The sequence below is a fragment of the Takifugu rubripes genome, chromosome 1, assembly GCF_901000725.2.
Source record: "Takifugu rubripes chromosome 1, fTakRub1.2, whole genome shotgun sequence".
NCBI classification, from domain to species: Eukaryota; Metazoa; Chordata; class Actinopteri; order Tetraodontiformes; family Tetraodontidae; genus Takifugu; species Takifugu rubripes.
In genome coordinates this window covers 12,741,010-12,759,923 of record NC_042285.1, presented here as the reverse complement: position 1 = coordinate 12,759,923, position 18,914 = coordinate 12,741,010, and the positions used below count along the sequence as shown (strand labels likewise).

General features: G+C 41.4%; 5 protein-coding genes across 8 annotated transcripts; 1 reads left to right on the top strand and 4 right to left on the bottom strand.

The window, feature by feature from the left end:
- Positions 1–1,349: 1,349 nt before the first annotated feature.
- On the bottom strand, positions 1,350–4,528 carry mylpfb (myosin light chain, phosphorylatable, fast skeletal muscle b). Its single transcript, XM_003961267.3, has 6 exons — positions 4,373–4,528; positions 3,869–3,967; positions 2,666–2,846; positions 2,500–2,578; positions 2,363–2,411; positions 1,350–2,278 (listed from the first exon to the last, which is right to left on the bottom strand). The coding sequence occupies exons 1-6, from the start codon at positions 4,373–4,375 to the stop codon at positions 2,174–2,176; spliced, it is 516 nt and encodes a 171-aa protein (XP_003961316.1). The 5' UTR covers positions 4,376–4,528; the 3' UTR covers positions 1,350–2,173.
- Positions 4,529–6,215: 1,687 nt separating this feature from the next.
- On the bottom strand, positions 6,216–8,515 carry LOC101075285 (sesquipedalian-1-like). 3 transcript variants are annotated; one of them, XM_029838226.1, is made up of 4 exons: positions 8,387–8,515; positions 7,963–8,073; positions 7,346–7,649; positions 6,216–6,797 (listed from the first exon to the last, which is right to left on the bottom strand). In XM_029838226.1, exons 1-4 carry the CDS (start codon positions 8,498–8,500, stop codon positions 6,382–6,384), a joined length of 945 nt encoding a protein of 314 aa, XP_029694086.1. In that variant the 5' UTR covers positions 8,501–8,515; the 3' UTR covers positions 6,216–6,381. The 3 variants fall into 3 exon arrangements, with proteins under 3 accessions (XP_029694086.1, XP_029694091.1, XP_029694098.1); XM_029838231.1 differs by having other exon boundaries at positions 7,346–7,583; XM_029838238.1 differs by having other exon boundaries at positions 7,963–8,090; positions 8,387–8,438.
- A 1,545-nt stretch (positions 8,516–10,060) lies between these two features.
- LOC105416339 (zinc finger protein 235-like) lies at positions 10,061–11,915 on the bottom strand. The gene is made up of 3 exons (XM_011603095.2): positions 11,491–11,915; positions 11,124–11,325; positions 10,061–11,030 (listed from the first exon to the last, which is right to left on the bottom strand). The coding sequence occupies exons 1-3, from the start codon at positions 11,536–11,538 to the stop codon at positions 10,321–10,323; spliced, it is 960 nt and encodes a 319-aa protein (XP_011601397.1). The 5' UTR covers positions 11,539–11,915; the 3' UTR covers positions 10,061–10,320.
- A 132-nt stretch (positions 11,916–12,047) lies between these two features.
- On the bottom strand, positions 12,048–15,862 carry pkmyt1 (protein kinase, membrane associated tyrosine/threonine 1). 2 transcript variants are annotated; one of them, XM_011603081.2, is made up of 10 exons: positions 15,725–15,862; positions 15,332–15,460; positions 15,163–15,215; positions 14,667–15,083; positions 14,087–14,324; positions 13,668–13,947; positions 13,472–13,578; positions 13,213–13,385; positions 12,890–13,110; positions 12,048–12,744 (listed from the first exon to the last, which is right to left on the bottom strand). In XM_011603081.2, exons 4-10 carry the CDS (start codon positions 15,039–15,041, stop codon positions 12,372–12,374), a joined length of 1,767 nt encoding a protein of 588 aa, XP_011601383.1. In that variant the 5' UTR covers positions 15,042–15,083; positions 15,163–15,215; positions 15,332–15,460; positions 15,725–15,862; the 3' UTR covers positions 12,048–12,371. The 2 variants fall into 2 exon arrangements, with proteins under 2 accessions (XP_011601383.1, XP_011601391.1); XM_011603089.2 differs by having other exon boundaries at positions 15,332–15,428; positions 15,725–15,850.
- Positions 15,832–18,062, top strand: LOC101068670 (elongin-B-like). The gene is made up of 4 exons (XM_003961269.3): positions 15,832–15,973; positions 16,608–16,742; positions 16,928–17,036; positions 17,199–18,062. Exons 1-4 carry the CDS (start codon positions 15,971–15,973, stop codon positions 17,309–17,311), a joined length of 360 nt encoding a protein of 119 aa, XP_003961318.1. The 5' UTR covers positions 15,832–15,970; the 3' UTR covers positions 17,312–18,062.
- The last annotated feature ends 852 nt before the right edge of the window (positions 18,063–18,914 follow it).

Genomic DNA, 18,914 nt, shown 5'->3' with positions numbered 1-18,914 from the left:
GGTGGAACCTGCCAAGCCTCAAACCACCTGTCACATCTGTCATCAGACAAAATAAATAATGGCACTTTACATTTCCACACATGTAAAAGCGTTTCGTAATCACTGTTTCCAGCTGCATGGGCTGTCAGGGCTGTGCTGAGGAGCTTTTGTTGGTCTTGTTGGTGAAACCATCAAGTCCTCGTCGAATTAACAACAAAATTCAATATCAGAAAGACATATTTAGTAAGCTAAGGGCGTATAAATTTACAAGGGAATTAGAGCAATCAATGCTGCCATCAGTCATCACACAATGTCAGGTCAACACCATGGCCATCATTTATGTTCTATCAGATAATTTACAATAATGATTATTTTTTAACAAGTTTGGCCGAATGAATCCTGTTTTCTCACCAAACATTTTTAACACAACAATGATGTTCTTTTAAAAGTATGTACTGTAATCTAGAAATCGTTTGCAACGTTATTATATCGTACATCTGGACACATTACAATAGTGAGCATGAATGGCTGAAAAATAGGATTCCACTTATTTCACTTTAAAATGCAGTTCTGTTCATTGACTCTCAGAACAATGCTCATTTTAACATTTGTGTGTGTTCAGGGCGTTGATCCGTCAAAGCGAAGGTCATCACCAGCTCCATCAAGCGCATTCTCATCCTGATCGCTAGAGGGCGCGCTCAGCATAGATCCTGGCAGATGTGTGATGAAACGATGGAGGACTCACTCACTCACTCACTCACTCACTCACTCACTCACTCACTCACTCACTCACTCACTCACTCACTTATACCAACTAGGTTAATAGCCAGTGTCTGTCTGTCTGTCTGTCTGTCTGTCTGATTGTGAACAAAATACCTCAAAAAGCTATAAATGGATTTAAATGAAATTTACAGGAAATGACAATGTGCCAAGAACAAGAGGATTACCTTTTGGTGATATTCCGGATTCAGGAGGGATTTTGACCTTCTCTATTATTCTATGTACCCTTGTATTACTAATGCCTATATATACTATATAATATAGAAGTCGCGATCTATTAGGATTGGAGTGTGCTGCTTGGTTGGAGTTTTGTTCTCTGAGTGTTTTTTCAGTTTATTTAGTGAACACAGCATTGCTCAAATGTCCACCATGTTTAGCCTATCAGAAATTGAAAATGTAGCAGTATTCTCTATTACATGATCACCAGGATATAAGGAATAAATGTCTCAAGTTTGCTACTTTGCTCATTTTGAGTTTAATTATTTCACACTTCAGTTTGCAGTTAATTTGAAGATTTACCTTCCACGTACACCAGCAGTGCCACGCCATCACCCACAACCCCACTTAAACCAACAGACACAGTGTCATACGAAAGATAGTGGATTTTATTATTACTTCTTTATTTGTTACAGACAGTCACAACAACAGGAAGGAAACAACAGTTAGTGGGAGGAAGAAGAGTCAAAAACAAAGACCTTTTACTTTTGTAAATATCATCACTTCCTCCCACTCACTGTCTTTTTTCACCATCTCTTTTCCCTCTTTTTTGCTGCTAGATTTTCTTTTTTAACCTACGTTTGAGAGAAGGGCAGATTAAAAAGAGAGGGGCAGGTAAACTATTGTAGTACATTACTCCCAGTCTTTTCTGTGAACCCCTTCCCTCATCAAACAGTGGGACAAATCCATTAAACACTCTGTGGCACGTTGAGACTAACAGACTGGTTGGGTCAGAATGCTTACTTGTTTCAAGCAAGTGACTGTGCTTGCACCACAGCACCCAAGAGACATCTGTGACGGATCGTTATGCACACACATGTAGGTATGATGCACGCACTGCTGGCCTCAGCACACAGACAGAATGAGTGATGGAAGAAAAAAAAGAGCAGGAACAAGAGGCAGGAACAGAGAGGTGGAGTATTTCAATGCCACAAGATTATTTTTATTATTGAAAATAATCCCATGTTCCCTTGCTGCTACTCACACACAAAGGCCCCCACACCGTCAGTCCTCTCATCAAGCGTCTCCATAAATGAGACAAGTCTTTACGTGGTGTGCCGCCGGGTGAAAAGAGCGGGCTGGGGATGGGGCGCGAAGGTGTGCGAGGGAGCCACGGCGTTGGAGATGGGGATGAGAGTGAGGAGATGGAGCGAGTGTAGGTGTTTGACCGGAGTTAAAGATTTTGAAAGGGGAGCATTTACTCCTCCTCCTTGTCCTCTCCGTGTGTGATGACATAGCAGATGTTCTTGTAGTCCACATTGCCAGCCACATCAGGGGGGAAAGCAGCCCACAGGTTTGCCATCTAGAGAGGAAAATAACGGTTTAAAGTTGGAAGCAGCGTAGGCCTAAATGGGAACGAGAGTGAGACAGAAACTGAGGGTCTTACCTCCTCAGCGGTGAACCTGTCGCACTGGGTGGTCAGGAGCTCTTCAAGACTGAGGAGGACAAGTGGAAAACAATTAACACCAACCTAAAGGCTGCAAGGCTGTGCTGTTAAGGCTGAAGGTAAATTACAGCTCTTACAATTCCTTCTTGATGCTGCCAGTGCCCTCGGGGTCCAGGACCTTGAAAGCGCTCACGATAACGTCCTCGGGATCAGCACCTGACAGTAAAATTGGCTTTTTAGTTTAGTGAAGCAGAGGAAAATGAGGAAAATGCAGCCGAGTTTTCAGAGCATTCGTCAACACACCCTTCAGCTTCTCGCCAAACATGGTCAGGAAGACAGTGAAGTTGATGGGGCCGCTGGCCTCCTTCACCATGGCCTCCAGCTCCTCATTCTTCACATTCAGTTGGCCCATGGTGGCCAGCACGTCCCTGAGGTCGTCCTTGCTAATGATGCCATCTCTGTTCTGGTCAATGATTGTGAAAGCCTGCCAGGGGGAGGAAAAACATGTGATTTAATAAAAATATATATGTTACGCTTTTCCAGATGGGTAAAAGGTCTGGGTAACTCCGTCAGTCCTTGTTATAAGACTTGTGTGAAAGTATTTGTGGTGATCTGTCATTGTGAACATACAAAAGCGGTGCTGTCACATAGCTGAGCACAGCAGCCTGTGAAACCAGAGACTGCATTACAGACCTGTTGGGACTTGGCAGCTGGTCCACCACTTGTGTTTTTAAGGTGTTAAAAAGGTCTCAGAATGTGAGACAAGCCCCTCGAGATATATAAGGAGAAGGTTTTGATTACAGCTGTCAGCACCCATCTTTTCTTTCATCTGTTGACACTGCATTTTTGCACTGTCCAGTTTTATTTTACTTTCTAGGGTCTGTAAAGAAACACCCAACTCTACACAAACACGAGAAAGGGTTTTGCATTGAATCAAATATTGAATTAAATTTTTGTTTGTGATATATAAAATCAACAACATTCAAGAAGAATTTGGTATTTTTCCTTGCTCCATTCCAAAGATTTACTTACTTTCACACAATTTACTGGAAAAGAGCAGACTACACTTTTTCTAATCTGAGCTTCTTTACAAATCATGCAACTTTACAGAATTGGGATTTTGGTAAATGGTAAACTAAAGTTTAAACAGTCCTAGAAACCTTAACCTTGAGTACCCTTCCCCTTCATTCATGAACATGGCTGCCCACCAGCTGTTGGCGGGCATTCCTCTGAGGTCACACAGCAAGCATCTTTAGACTCCGTGCAGGTTTACGAGTTAAACTGCAAGTGAGGTTGCTGCTGTCACCGGAAAAAACAACTTGATTTACTGCGCTGTCACGCTGTCACGCTGTCACGCTGTCATTCTGATCGGGTCCCCTCACTTTACCTCGAAGCTCAAATGACACACTGAGTCATTAGTCATATGAGCGTGGCGAAACGTCCCTTTACTCAGAAGACCTCAAATTAAACCTCGGCTTTGGTTTTGAGATGTGAAGAGCATTTTACCTCCTTGTACTCCTGGATCTGGCTCTGCTCAAACATGGAGAACACATTGGAGGATCCACCCTCACCCTGCTGCTGCCTCCTCTTGGCCTTCTTGGGTGCCTGTGGAAAGATGGAAAAACTGTGAAGATGGTCCAACAAAAGGACGATTAGCTCATTTATGGCAACCAATGCAGGAAAAAAGGCCAACTAAAGTACTGTATCCCATTAAATGACCAACAAATCAGACGTATTCTTTGTAGCGTTTTGGTGAGTCATCCCATAATTAGGAGAGTCACATCAGGTCTAATATATTGTGTATTTCATTTTATTTAAGATTTGAGTAGTTAGTCACTTGGAGCCAGCAAAAAGAGGTTAAATCTGTTTCCAAATCCACCATGAAAGAGAATTATACATCATGTTGGTATTCCAGACATCAGTCGTTTCAGTGATGTTTTCATCAGTTTAATTTCAAGAAGATCCTAGATCCCTAGACACTGTTCTTCCGAGGGACATGGCGGAACTCACCATCTCTCAAGTTTGTGGGGTTGTTGGTCAAGAAGAGAAGCCTACGCCAAAGCCGATGTGACTGACATGTAAGTATTGGCCCCTTGGGGCCTTATATACTAGCCCACAGGGGGCTAACTTTAGCCACACCAACAGGTTTGGCAGGGAAACAGAGCTGAAGAAGAGTAAGAGAAATTGGGAGGAGCAAGAAGGTGGTGGGACGTATCAATTTACCGATGCTCCAAAATAGGCCTCTGGAGTCTTGGAATGAGGCGAATTCTAAGCCAACTGACAGGCACAACTTTAATGTCATCTGTGGACCAATATGGCAAAAATAGAGAACAGATAGGGAACCGTGGGACAAGTGAAGTGTCCAACTGCCCCTTTATTTGACTTCTGGACATGCCATGTCTTTGTTGTGGCTATTTGCGGAACAAAATCCTGGGATAATTACAGTCTGTCCCCGCTTTACTCCTTACATACACACAAACACACACACACACACACACGGAATTAACACTAATTACCAGCTTTGAGTAGCTCAATGTGACAACATGAAGTTGCAGTCAACACATCCTGAAGGACATCACTTGTGTAAACGATAGTTTTGATGTGAGATTTGCATCCGCTCGTTAATCAGCAGTGGCCGACGGGGTTTATAAACCGCCACGTGTTGTTTTCCGACAACTGTTAAGTGACCTGGAGCCATTTATTAATACAAACTTCCCTTTACTTGAGTTATAGGAAGCAGTAAATTTACATATTTTAATACATATGCTACAAGGCTCACATTAGACACAAATCCTCGGGTCCTGGAAGTGTCCATGTTTTAAAAAAAGCTTGAAGTCAGCCCCGTCTGTTTTTGTGCTGGTACACTGACATGTGATATAAGTGCGAGATGCCATATCAAATGGTTGATTGCTTTAGTGTGTAAGAGGAGGATCTGGAAAATGTTATCAAATCATGTCATGAAAAACAGAAAAATGAACAAGATTTTTGGACTAAAGGTGCAGCTTTGTAATCACAGAGGCACTTATTTGGGCAGCTCCCTGAAGTTCCCAGTTTAGTTGCATTAGAATAGGAGGAAAGTTGCCCACCCACAGAACTCCATATATGAGCTCCTCTGACTGCCATCAATCACACAGCTCTCTGACTAGGGTATGTAGTAGGATGCAGCACCAGCACCAACTGACACTACACCCTACGCTCATTTTAGGCATAAAATTTCAAAGAGCCACATAATGTTTTATTTTAAAGAGTTTTATTTCAGATAACAGAAAATCCATGTGATTTTTTTTAATTTACAGAGAAGGAAGCCAAATTTAAATCCTCTGTAAAGAATGTCACGAGTAGCGCACATGGCACACAAGCATGGGGTTGAAGGTGAAAAGAGAGAGAGGAGGGTGGGGGGGGGTAGGGAGAGAGGAGAAAGAGACCAAGCTCTGTGATAGACCATAAAAACAAGACAGCTGGAGCGACTGAAATAGCACTGCCAACCCATGCCATCCTCTTTGTGAGCCTTTTTTCCCCCTCTCATCCAAACTTTGAGACTTTGAGACTTCTCCCTTCGTGGTCTTGAGTGCTCCCAGACAAATGTTGCTTCAAAGCAAAAGGTTGGGGCTTTAACTCATTGTTCTGGACAAATCAGTTGAAAGATTAACTGTCTGACAAGACTAACATAAAGATTGAGCATCTTAAAAATCTTAAAAGCAATCACCTTGGTAACTGAGGATAAACTTTCAGGGCACTTAATATTTTACACCACAAAGACTCTAGTGTGTTTGGCTGCCAGATGTCCGGACAGCCAGCTTGTACCCTCCTACACAGATCTTGATGTGTAGTAGATTAGAAAATGAGAACAAGATCAATAAATCATTATTTTATTGACTGTAAATCACAAAATGTAAAATTAGCTTTTTTCTCCAAATAACACATTATAGGTAAATGTACAAAGCACGATAACAATGATAAAAACAATAATAGCTGCTGTAATTACTATTTACAGTTACTGAAATAGTTGGGAGTTTATTTCATTCAAAATGTATCAAATTTTCTCCTCCAGCTTCATCAGCTCGTCCCCTCTTTAACCAATCAGCTATCAGTTCCTTCACCTCTTTCCCAAAATCTTCATGCAATTTCCTAAACTCCTCTTTTGTCCCAGGACACACTTCTAACCACTCCTCCACCGATGGAGTTGGACCGTTCAACGGTGCCGCATTTGCTTTTCTCTTGGGCCACAGCTTTGGTGAGCTTTTACCAGGTACGACAGTCAGAGTCGGAAACGTCAGGTTGGAGTTCAGACCGCCCCCTGCAGCCGAATACGCCGAGGCTACTGAAGAAGGCTGCTGAAGTCCTGAGCGGGCTGCAGGAGGTTCAGCTTCAGCATTGTTGAAGTTTGGCATGAAGAACGCTTTGGCAGGTTGACTGGAGAACTCAGTCAAAGCTTCTGATGAACAGGAAAACACAGAGCGGCACAAGTTGAGGTCAGTTTATGGTTGTTGTTTTTTCAAAATCAACATTTTATTGATTTCATATCGTCATGATGACTGTGACCAAAACATGGATATAACAGAATGCTGAATAGCATTAATCAGCTGATAATGGATATATAAGATCAACATGTTAGTTCCAGGGTCCAAAATGTCAGCAATTACTGCTTTTATTTGCCTTTTTCAGTTTTAGTTGGCTGAGCTGTAGACCTGCTAAAAACCTCGGGCCATTTTTGGCATTTACTGGAGTAAAGTTTTTTATTAGTTTATCAATAAACTATATCTTTAAAAGAAGTAGTACTAGTACTAATACTAGTAGCACATTTCAACTGACATTGATTTGTTTGACTATACAGTTAAAATAATAGATGTCTGCAAGGACATACTGTCTCGTTGAGCCTCCCTACCATGTACCATGATGTGCATGGTATCTGTAAACACTGCTTCACACAGCTGCTGTGCAGAACAAAGGCTTCTCTGTTTCTCATATTTTCCCTTATCTCACCTCTGTACTTCTTCTCCATGTCTGCCACTAACAGAGCCAGGTAGCTGTGACTGGCCGACAGCAGGGCTTTGATCCAGCTCTCTAGACTGCTCTGATCCTCGGCGGCAAACTTGTAGGTTCGCAGTCCCGGTTCGCTCCACAACAGACAGAAGGCAAACTGCTCCTCAGACTCACATAACTGGACCGTGCAGCCCTCCAGAACAAGCACTCCTACCAGGTCCCGGTCAGTTGGTCGGTCCTTGTAGAAAAGGAGGTTCCCCTTGAGCACGAACCAGCGTTTCTGATAGGAAGTCTTTATCTCACCCTGTTGGTCAGTGTTGTGGTGTTTACTTACACAACCTTTTTACACAATTCACTTTTTGCGCCCCCCTCCCAAAAAGAATTTGATGGGAAGTTAAACGCTTTTTAAAAAAATCCGTATTACCAATGAACCACAGAAGGGGAAGTTCTCAACTGCCCACTATTGCAACATATTACATAGTTTTGATTTCAGCATTGGTCCAATTCTTATTTTTTATCGACTTTGTTAATTACTGCTAAGATTATTTCATGTTATTGATGTGTTCCTTTTTTAAATTATTATTATGCCAGTATGGCTGAAAGATTGTTTATCTTACCTTCTTATAGAGGAAACCTTCTTTATCTACTGGTGAGTTACAGGACTCAAAATAGGAGATAATCTTCTCATCAAGCTTCATTTCAACATCCCCGAATGCCCAGAAATGAACCTGCAACAGAAGTGAAACTGCTTCCGTATTGTAAGAGCAAAGCCAAATTCATTCCAGTTTCAGTTTATGTGTGATAACAATGTATAGATAGTTTAAATCCTCTGCCATGTAAAATAGTTGTTCAGTAAATAACAACAATAATAAACCCAGGTATTGTTTCCGGGGTTCGCGTCTGTTTCACCAGCGTATTATAAAAGTATCAGTGTGACTGTTGTGGGATTTGGTTTTCTGTTCCGAAAAATGTGTCTTTTCGAAACCAACATCAAGAACGAAACGTATTTTGATCATTTCCACATGTTACATTTTCGCTCACCTTTCTGGAGTTGACGTCGCCTTTCAGTTTCCGCCTGCAGATCGATGACGTCAGTTCCTGGTCGCCAAGGTGAGCGCGAGGCGATGCCCCATGCCACGCCCAATCAGGAAGCATGAAGAAAGCTCAACATTCTTCACATTTAAAATAGAAAATCTAAAATAACGGCGATTCTACTGCCCATAGTAACGTTTAAAACACCTTACAAAATTCATTTTGGGTGTGATAACCCAATAAAAACCACATGTTTATACGCTGAAGGTTGGAGATGATATGGTTAATTATTGATTTGTGATCCTTGTATTCAGTTTCACTGACTTATAGTTTCACTGACTTATATAGTCAGTGAAATTAAGTTAAAACGCTAACTTCAGCATTGTGTTTTATCGGTATTGATAACTATGTTTGTTACTAAAGCCAGGTCCAATGTAGTTTCTCTTGCACAGTATTTTATAGAAGTAGTCACATGTGTTGGCTGTTATTGCTATTTTTGTACATCATGTGCTGTTTTTCTTGAAGTACATGATGAAAAAAAAAAGCTATACTCACACTTCAACAGTAAGTTAAAACTACACACCAGTTTGGAATGAATTACTCCAACATACACCTGTTACACACTTGCACGCTGTTTTATTAGTTTGTCCAGAAGCTGCTGCAGTTTTATCTTCTCGCTCTGGATTCTGGTGGTTTTATCTTGGAACTTTGAGGTTGTGTCCTTTACCAAACATCTGCTTCCTCACTCAGTAGCTTGGCCACATGAGCATACAAATGTTCATGTTTAGATATACCAAAGCCAAACATTATTTTGAATAACAAAACTTCACAAAGTAAACTTGTATACTGCCTTTATTGCATGATCAGTCATATTAAATGTTTCATCAAACTAGAATTCTACAATCCTTATCGGTGTAAACCGCACAACGCTGAGGTTCGCTTCCTATTTGCATCTTCTAAATGACTGTTTCTCCACCGATGGAGGGTTTTGTACCTCTTGTTGATGTGAAAAGATTTTAGGCATTCTGGATAACACAATATTTTTGTATGACATATGGAATATGATTTGTGAAACCTGTTTTCTCTTTGTGGAAATGACAAAACTGCACAATTCATTAACTTTTTTTCATATAGTCCCACTTTGGGCCATGTACAGATCCAAAACCACTATACTTAGATTTCTCAAATTCAAACTAGACTATCCGGTTTCAGATTTGTGAAACTTTTTTTTTTTTTGGAATCTGAGCCACACTGTACCAGGTGCAAATCCAAAACCACTATACTTTGGCTTCTCAAAGAGAAGAATACCCCAATTGTGGCTGTCTTTTCAGCAGCACTCACTGAACAATTGCATGAATATGAATGGAATAATGAACTAATGCCAGCAGAGCATCTCCATGATCCTCCTGTAGAAATAGGCTGAGCTGTTATTTAGTTGGTTGGCATCATGTAAGAATTACCCCTTAAAGAAAAATAACATTACCCTTAAGACATTCACTTGTTATCTATTAAATTATGGAGTATTACAAAGCATACTACATACATAAGCAACAATCTGTGGATAAAAAAAAAGTTAAATACACAGTATAATTTAGCAGCAATGCAGATATTCGTGAGCTTTTATACACTACTTATACAAACCAACATTGTTAAGGTTCAATAAATTTTGCAGGAAACACAAAAAACAAAAAAAAGAGGACATTTATTTGATGATTAAAATAAATTCAGCAAACCAATTTCCAACTCTGACAGTACAAATAAGTTTGTGCTTACAGCAGTAAGCTTCCTATTTGGAGTTGAGAAGGCACTGTCATGCTGCAACAAACTTGAAACAGTGCTGAAATATGCAGAGCGGTTTTCATTTTAATATCTCTGTACCGTTCATATTTGATGGTATGTTTAGCATTGCATGCTCACATCTGCTTGGCAAGACAAAAGAGATCTCACAGATGAGTTTGCTGGTGCTTCTTCATGTTACTTGAATGACTAAATCTTTTGCCGCAGACTATGCAGCCAAATGGTTTTTCTCCTGTGTGATAGCGCAGGTGGACGGTGAGGTATCCTGACTGGCTGAATGTTTTCCCACACACTGAGCAGCGGTACGGTTTCTCCCCTGTGTGCACCCTGTTGTGTTTCTTGTAGTCCCCAGCATGCCTGAAGGTGCGTCCACAGTGTGAGCAACAGTATTGTTTAAGGGCATTTGCCTTTGTTTGGGCCCTGTGGTGTTTTTCTGCTCCAACAGTTTTGCTGCACCCAAGAGTCTGTGGAGCTAGCATGCTCATCGTACTAACTGTGTTTGAATCAAACTCAATGCCAGGTCCCGAACGGTTGAAGGATGCAACATTCAAGCCAGCAGCATACACGCAATCAGATGGGTGCGGGTTGTCTTCCTGTGAAGTCAGTTCAACTTTAATTTTTTTGTGTTCAGAGCTGCCTGAAAGCAGTGCTGACAGTCCATTTTCAGCCTCTGCTTTAAAGGTTCTGGGACTAAATAGTCTATCGCTTCCTAAATACAGTCCTGTTGTAGTTTGGGAGGACAGATAGGGGGAGGATAAAGAGGTTTGACGGTCAACTGTCCTGTCCAAAGCAGAGGAGTCATCCTCTTCTTTTGGTTTCTCCTCATACTGATGTGACTCTGTATAAGCCTCTGAAGCTGCACAACAAAAGTGACGAATGGGAGGTTTAATTCATCCAACCTTTTTTTTTTTTTTTTGACAAAGGTACGACTAGCCTCATATTTTCTTACCATTGATTGGTGATTTGCACCTTTCCTGGAGCTCCTGCAGCCTCTTCTTCAGACTCAGGTTCTCTCGCTGTGTTCGGACAGTCTTCTCCTGGAACTCTGTTACAGTTTCTTTCACCACCTCCAAAACCTCGTTCACAGCTTTAAACAGCAGCTTTTCCACTCTGATGTTCAGGCGCTCGATTTTGGTCATCATTACCAACAGCTGGAATGGATAAAACAATTTTTCCTCCTATCTTACATATGCTTTAATATTTTTACACACGTCGTCAAATGTGCTACGACAAAAATACATGTATGTCTAAACACGGAGTATATTGTCTTAAAACACGGAGCAATTTCAATTAACTAATTTATATATCCAGCATACCTTATGTGGTTTTCCTCTTTGATGAATTATCAAATATGGATCAAACATATACGTTCACTATATATTCCCACGTGGGCGAGCAGTTTTATAATCCACTAAAATAATATAGGAACTAACAGCATATTTCCCACCAAAAGTGTACGATTAATAAATATTCCATCCAAAGTGTTGATTTTGGTCCTTGTCTTCTTCTCCAAATGTGACGATGCTGATTTGGTGCATACTGCCACCTAGTGTCCGAGCACGGTTTAGGTTATCGTTTAATCCTGAAGTCTTCACACCATATTTAAACTAGATGGTCTAAAAGTGTCTTACCTTTCCATCATATTTCTTTGTTAGAATTTAATATCAGTGAATCCTTTATTTCTCACTATCTTATTATGTTTTTCCTTAATATGGCCAAGTGGACCTGAGTGTAGGATACAACATACAAGTACGATTAACCCACCCATCTTGTCTCTAATGCATATTTTTAGCTTTATTTTCCATCCGACTCATTGAAGATAAACCTACACAATTAACCATGATTAGGTATAATGCAAAAACTATAGACTAAGTTCCCCTATTTTGTTTTATTATATTTGCAACTTCTGAGATGAATAACTCAGAGCCACTAATGATGACCGTACCAAACAACATATTCCAACTTGTCACATCAGCAAGATTGCATTTACATAAACAATTCAAAAGTGCTTTCAAGGTCTGGTTACATACATCTCTCACCTGTAGTCTTTCTATATTTATATTTTGGTACAAGAAGCATTTGCAAGGCCATTACAGAGCAAACAAAGCAGTAAATACTAGGTAAACAGTAAACTTGGTAATCTTTAAATATTAGGTCCTCATACAAATTGAGACAATGGCAACTGGCAGCCTTGTATTCATGGTGTTGTCTCCTCAAACAGACTAAGCAAGTTCTTTGGTTCAAAGTTGGGTCGGGGTAATGCCTCCTCCTTCTGAATCCAGTTGTAACCACGTCGCTGTGAATTTTTGTCAGGTGGCGAATGTCTGCTGTTCGCCAGTTTTCCATTCACCATGTCTGAGCGAAGTCTGGTGTTCACAGGGCTGCGGCTGGGTGTCAGTGTATTATAGGTACCATTTGAGAGGATGCTTGGCGGGCTGTGAACAAAGTCACGAGAGGAGCCATCGCTCAGAATCAAGCGAGTGGGTGTGCAGTCACGACTTCTGTGGTGGTGCGATCTGGAACCCGGGAGGGGAGTTGATGTGTTTTCCATTGAAAGCATAGATTTGACCCTGTAAAAGGGCAAATTGGATTTAAGCAGGAAATGCCATCATTTATAGATTTTTCTATTTAAATCATTATCCAAAAGAATCACTGATAAGGCACCAATATTCTATCGTGTCGATTTTTAATGTCATCTAAAAGACAATTCTCTACCTGTGAGAGAAAGTGGGGGAATGTTCTGGGTTTATGGGATCTGACAGAAACACGGCGTCATCCTCCCTGTTCACCGGTTCAGCATACATGGCACTGTGGGGCAGAGTGAAATCCTTGTCCCAACTGTCCTTAGGAGGGGTGAACGGAACTGGTTTGGACCAACGAGGCAGAAAGGAGGAGTGAAGAAAAGAGAGGAGTCTACAGCCAAAACACACCACCAACTACAAGGGAAGATAAACAAAACACACACATTTAACCAGTTTTGACTGAAGGGTAAATACATTTAAAAACTTAAAGCCAAGGATTTTGGTGCAGTTATGTACCTGGCAGATGGAGGCCAGTGTCAGCGCAGCCTCTGTAAACATCAGATAGACCCTTCTTTTCCAGCTATATTTCCAGACAGAAGGGAGGTTGAGAAGCTCAGAAACTGTCGGCCTCTTGGTTGGGTCTGGGTTCAGCATCATCTGCAGCACTGACTGGAGCTCATGTGACAGGCCTGCAAAGACAAAAATATGGAGTTTTTAAAAACCAAAATAACAGGTTATAAATGCTTATGAAGTGTGATCGGATGGCTCCTCTTACTGCTGGTAATCTCTGATGGAAGGCAGCCCTGTCTCAGCTGCTGCCAGCCCTCCCCACCATTGGGAACCTCAATGTTACAGGCAAGTTCCAGAATAGTAACACCCAAACTAAGTTAAAAAAAATAAAAAATTCTGTGTCAATTAGAACTTAATCAATAAGCTGCACGTTTCAGAATGTCATCAATTTCCTCACATACCTGAAAACATCAGCAGCAGGCCCATATTCCCCCCGGAGCAGCTCGGGGGCCATGTACCTGGGATCTCCCTCCTGCATCTCGTCTTTCCCTTTTCCCTCCACAGGCTCGCCACTTGTTTGTTCCAGCTCGAGGAGCAGTCCGAAGTCTCCCAGCTTGAGACGCCCAGAGGCAGTCATGAGGACATTAGCAGGCTTCAAATCCAGATGCACAAAACCAAGAGAATGCAAGTGTTCCAGCGCTGACAGGAGATCGCACAGGTAGCCCCAAGCTGTAGACTCATCTGGAGGGAGGTTCGAGTACAGATTTTAATTACATCTGGCCTTTTAAGACACTTCTTAAACAAGTACAATATAAAATAGACTAGCTTTTGCTATGCCAAGAAACATCTGAATAACCATTACATAAAATTTCTGGCAGACCTGGGCCAACAGGGTGGTTGTCAGCGTGAAACAGCAAGCTGGTGCTGCACAACTCTGTCTGAATGTAAAGTCGTCCACATTCCTCCCAGGCGGACACAAAACCCAAGATGTGAGGGTGAGGACAAAGACGTTCGTGGTTCCTGGCTTCCCTCACGCTGCAGTTCCTATCACTGTTGCCCCTGAAGCGGTTAGCAGAACGTTTGACAGCATACTGGCGGCCATCCTTGTTGCTTTGAACCTTAAAAAATGTAAATTAAAAGATGAGCTGCATGCTCAGGGAGATTTTTAACAGAATCACAGAAAACCAGGGATGATGACTCCAAACTCAGGTACCAACTATGGCTATAAACATGTAATTAAGAGAACTCCTCAAAGGAATAATTTTCAAAATTGTGCAGAGTTATGAAATCTTTGATCATTAAAAAACTTGGAAAAATAGGAACACATGAGGTTGCTACACTTTATACAATGAAAACATCAGCCATCTGATGAGTACGAATATATATATTTTTTGTCTAAAAGTCTCTATCAGTAAGACATCAGCTTGTTTTCTTATTGAAGAAGTTTTCTTCTTGCTCACCTTGTACACCTCTCCAAATGATCCTCTCCCCAGCAGGCCCAAGCTAGTGAAGCACTGATTGAAATAAGATTGCTGTTTGCTGGGATCATACACAGAGTTTGGTGGTGGAGACTTTGCAAGGGAACAAGACAGAGGTGTCCAAGGGGATGACTGCTGTTGGAATATCCTGCTCAGTGGGGGGCATCCTTTGGAAGGTGGCTGCGGTGGCAAAGAATGTGAAAGTCTCGCAGGGGAAGAACATGTCGAGTTTGATGAAGATGATGAGGATTGAGGCTGGCGTCGTTTTCGGAGGGAAAACGATTGCTCAGCATGGGAAAAGTGGACTGGGACAGGTCGGTGCATCCTGGGTACTGTAGTTTCCACCGTCACTGGCATGGCATAAACTTCCACTTCACTTTTCTTTTTCAAGACAAAATGCTGCACAACAAGAAGTTATCAGTAACAGTAAATAGACAATTTGTCTGGGATAAGGTTAAAAAAAAAACAAGCTACTTACTAGGATGCAGAAATCCTTGTAGAACCTTTACTGATGAGCCTTCAAGCAGATACCTAAAACACGAAAATGGCGATTAGATCTAATCTTTGGCAGCTCTTTTAAAAAAATCGATTCTCAGAACACAATTTAAGGTAGCAAAATAACTAGAACAATAAGTGATCACGCTCACCTTTCACGAATTGGAGACATCGGCCATCCTGGCCATCCTGTTTGACAGGTTGACAGTATCACCATGAATATCTTTAGTCCTTCCACAGCGCGCTCATCTGCACAACAAAGACTTGAACCGTGTTCAGGTCTGATGACACCAGCCATCATCACGGCCAACACATTTGTTACATTGCTGCAAACGTAATAAATATTGCAACCAGTAATGTATTTAGCATCGAGTCCTCTATCACGCTGACGGACAGACGCTAGGACATCATTGAGGTGATCCGTCTAAACAGGGGCGGGGACCGACACAACAACATAACCTAGCTATCCGGCTAACTCGCGTTAAAACAACGGATTGTAACTGACAGGTGCCCGATAAGTAAAAGGAGATGAGGTTACGACTTACCATAATCCAGTAGTAACTATATTCTCAAAGAAGCCTGAGGTTAATTTAGGTTAACGAATCGCGTACACACCCTCGCGCATGTTGGTGCCTCGCGCCAAATTCTAAAACCCTACGTAATGTTTTGCCCCTGCGTCAGTGACTGCAGAAAGCGTCATCCGAGTTACGCAATATCCCGAAGAGGTGCATTCTGGGTTCCGCTGTACAACACCGGGCCGGCGCAACTGGCGAACGAGCTATCCACTTGAAATGGTAATCCAGTGGTTGTTATCGGCGGTTTTATGATGTGTGTGTCCATCTGCTCGAAGTGAATGACGCCTAGGCGTGTTATGTACTTGTTATAATGATAAAACAACCAAGTGTTTTCCTCTGTTTAAATAAATTGATCTGTCTCTCCTACTGAGCTATTGCTAGGTTTGCTACGTTAGCTTTTAGCTTCCCAGTCTAACTATAGGTGTATTGTGCGCTGGCTAATTACAGCGCACAATACACCTATTTGATGTATCATTAACCTAGTTAATCTGTTTAGATCTGTTTCAGTTAAGCATTTTATGTAATTGGGAACGATTTGCTGAAGTTCCCCATCCAGTATTACGCTGTATATTGACGGTAGACTGTATGCATGTAAGTATATGAATTAGTGAAATGTCGTGTGAACCTTGGGGATAAAAAAAAAAGAACATTCCTGATTAAAAGCTTAACAGTTATTTGACCTCCTGTAATATGGTACAGACGGTCTTATTAATGTGTTATTGATATAATAAATTACTCTATCAACATCCAACTGTAATGCATAAACTGAATGTGACAGGGCCTTTTTAAAAAATAAAAATAGAGGTTGAAGCTGTTGTTAAACACATGCCATGGTATGTCTTCTTCCATTTAGGACGTGTTTTTAATGATCCGGCGTCACAAGACCACAATCTTTACAGATGCCAAGGAATCCACAACTGTTTATGAACTTAAGCGCATTGTAGAAGGAATTCTTAAGAGAACACCTGAAGACCAGAGGCTGTATAAGGTAGGCCTGCAGCAAAGTGAGTTAGTTTGACAGCTAAATCCCTTAAAACTGGCCGCATCTTAAATTTAATGTGAGGCCGATTCAACAATATAGTGCTAGTCTTGTCTTAGAGCGGCTAAAATATATTCTCTGGAAATGCTACATACACAGTCCTAAATGGTCTCATTTCCACTTTTGTTTCTCAGGATGACCAGATACTAGAGGACAGCAAAACTCTTGGTGATTGTGGATTCACTAATCAGACTGCCAGACCACAGGCTCCAGCTACAGTGGGTCTGGCTTTTCGCATAAATGGTATGCACATGCTTGTCTTTTAGTAAAGACCTTCTAAGGAAATGTATTTTTTTTTAACAGAAATTCACTGCTGCATAATGTGGTTATTGTCCAGTAACTGACATGAGGCGCATGCTGCCACCACGACGGAGTTCATGTTACCCTGTTTCCTCATTCTTCTAGATGAGATGTTCGAACAGCTGCATATTGAAGCCTTTTCCAGCCCCCCCGAACTACCAGATGTGATGAAGCCTCAGGACTCTGGCAGCACGGCCAACGAGCAGGCTGTGCAGTGATCCCAAGGAGAGGAAACGGGCCGTAGATGGAAGGATGGGATGGGGTGTGTGGATTAACTGCAGTGGAGAAGTACTGGGTGGAGGATATGTAATATAGTTCAGTTGATGGATTGGGACATTATAGGTGATGAGGCCTATTCATCATACATTCATGCTGTCTTTCCATCATCTCCCCCAACATGCTTCACAAGTAATTTTTTTAAAAACTATTATTTTCACATCACATGCTGTTCTGATACTTAAGTTTGCTCTTTGCACCACCTGGCTTCAGCTTTTTGGAAAAAAAAAGTTGGTTAAAACAATTTGTTTGTGATGTGTGAAGAAAAGAGTTGTTCTAATTCATAATGCAAAGATATTTGTACACCACAACCTTTGAAGTAACAAAAGGACTTATTGTCTGAAAGTTCTAAACAAATGCTTTAATTTGACAACAATGAAAACCTTCAGCCGATGGCTTCCCTTGGTGTTTTTTTGTTTTGTTGTGTTTATCTGATTTCATACCAGAAATGAGTGTCTAATTATCGTGTTTGTATTTTCTTTGTATTGTTCTTCTTGGGATTTATTGTGCACTGAGCCCAAAAGCTTCTCTGATAAGAGAGATTTGTTTTGGTCAAAGGATGTTGCTGTCTGTCACAGGTATCATTCACACCAGGGGGTTTTGTCGGCATTCAACATCATTGTGGCACCTCCCTCTAATCATCACACAGTCTGTAACTGAGCTTGCTTGATTAAAAAAAAAAAATCCTCCCTTGCTTTTTTACACTGTTAACTGTCTGTGAAGCGATGCATTTGTGTTCGAGGGAAAGTCAGCAGAACATGAGGCGTCGACATTATGCCGCTAACTTTCACAGCGAGTATTAAGTATTGCCCGATACTGCAGCTCTTATAGCTGATAACGTTTTTAAGGGGGGGTGGGAAGTACAATATTTACTTTGGCCCGGTTTTTCATCACCCTATAGCAATAGTTGGCAGAGGTCGAGTCTGAACATTTTGAACCTTTTAGTGTTGAACCATTTAACTGTTCAAAACTATTGTTTAATTTACCATTATCGTTTAGCTTGAGTTGCGACCAGCTTTTTCAACAATAGAAGGCTATTTGTGGGATGAGAGCCCTTTAAACATGCAAATATTTAAATAGTAAGGATTTTAGATGCATCTTTTCAGAGGAAGTGTTTGTTTTTCTTGTAGTTTTTGCTGTTCTTTATGTTTACATTTGTCGATGGCATGGACTCAGCGCTGGTGTATTTAGGCTGTGGATGGAATGTGGGGGACCATTCATCCTGAGGAGTGTATGTGTAATCTATTACTGTTAATTACAGCTGATGTATTTGATCTACGTGAAACTTCGCCACCTGCTGTCCGGACGTGATAACGACAGCAGCACTGCGACAACGTTCGTCCATACAAATCACGTGATCTTCGCCGTATTTGCGTTGGAATCTCTAGTTAAAGTTCTCAATTCGCTACCGCCGAGAGAATTCTGCTAAACTTAAACAAAGGACAACGACGAGAACCCCAAGAAAATCTAAAATCACCTTAACCAGAGCAGCCGGATAAAGTTAATCAACTGCATTTGATCAATTGACTTATAACAGAGAATCGA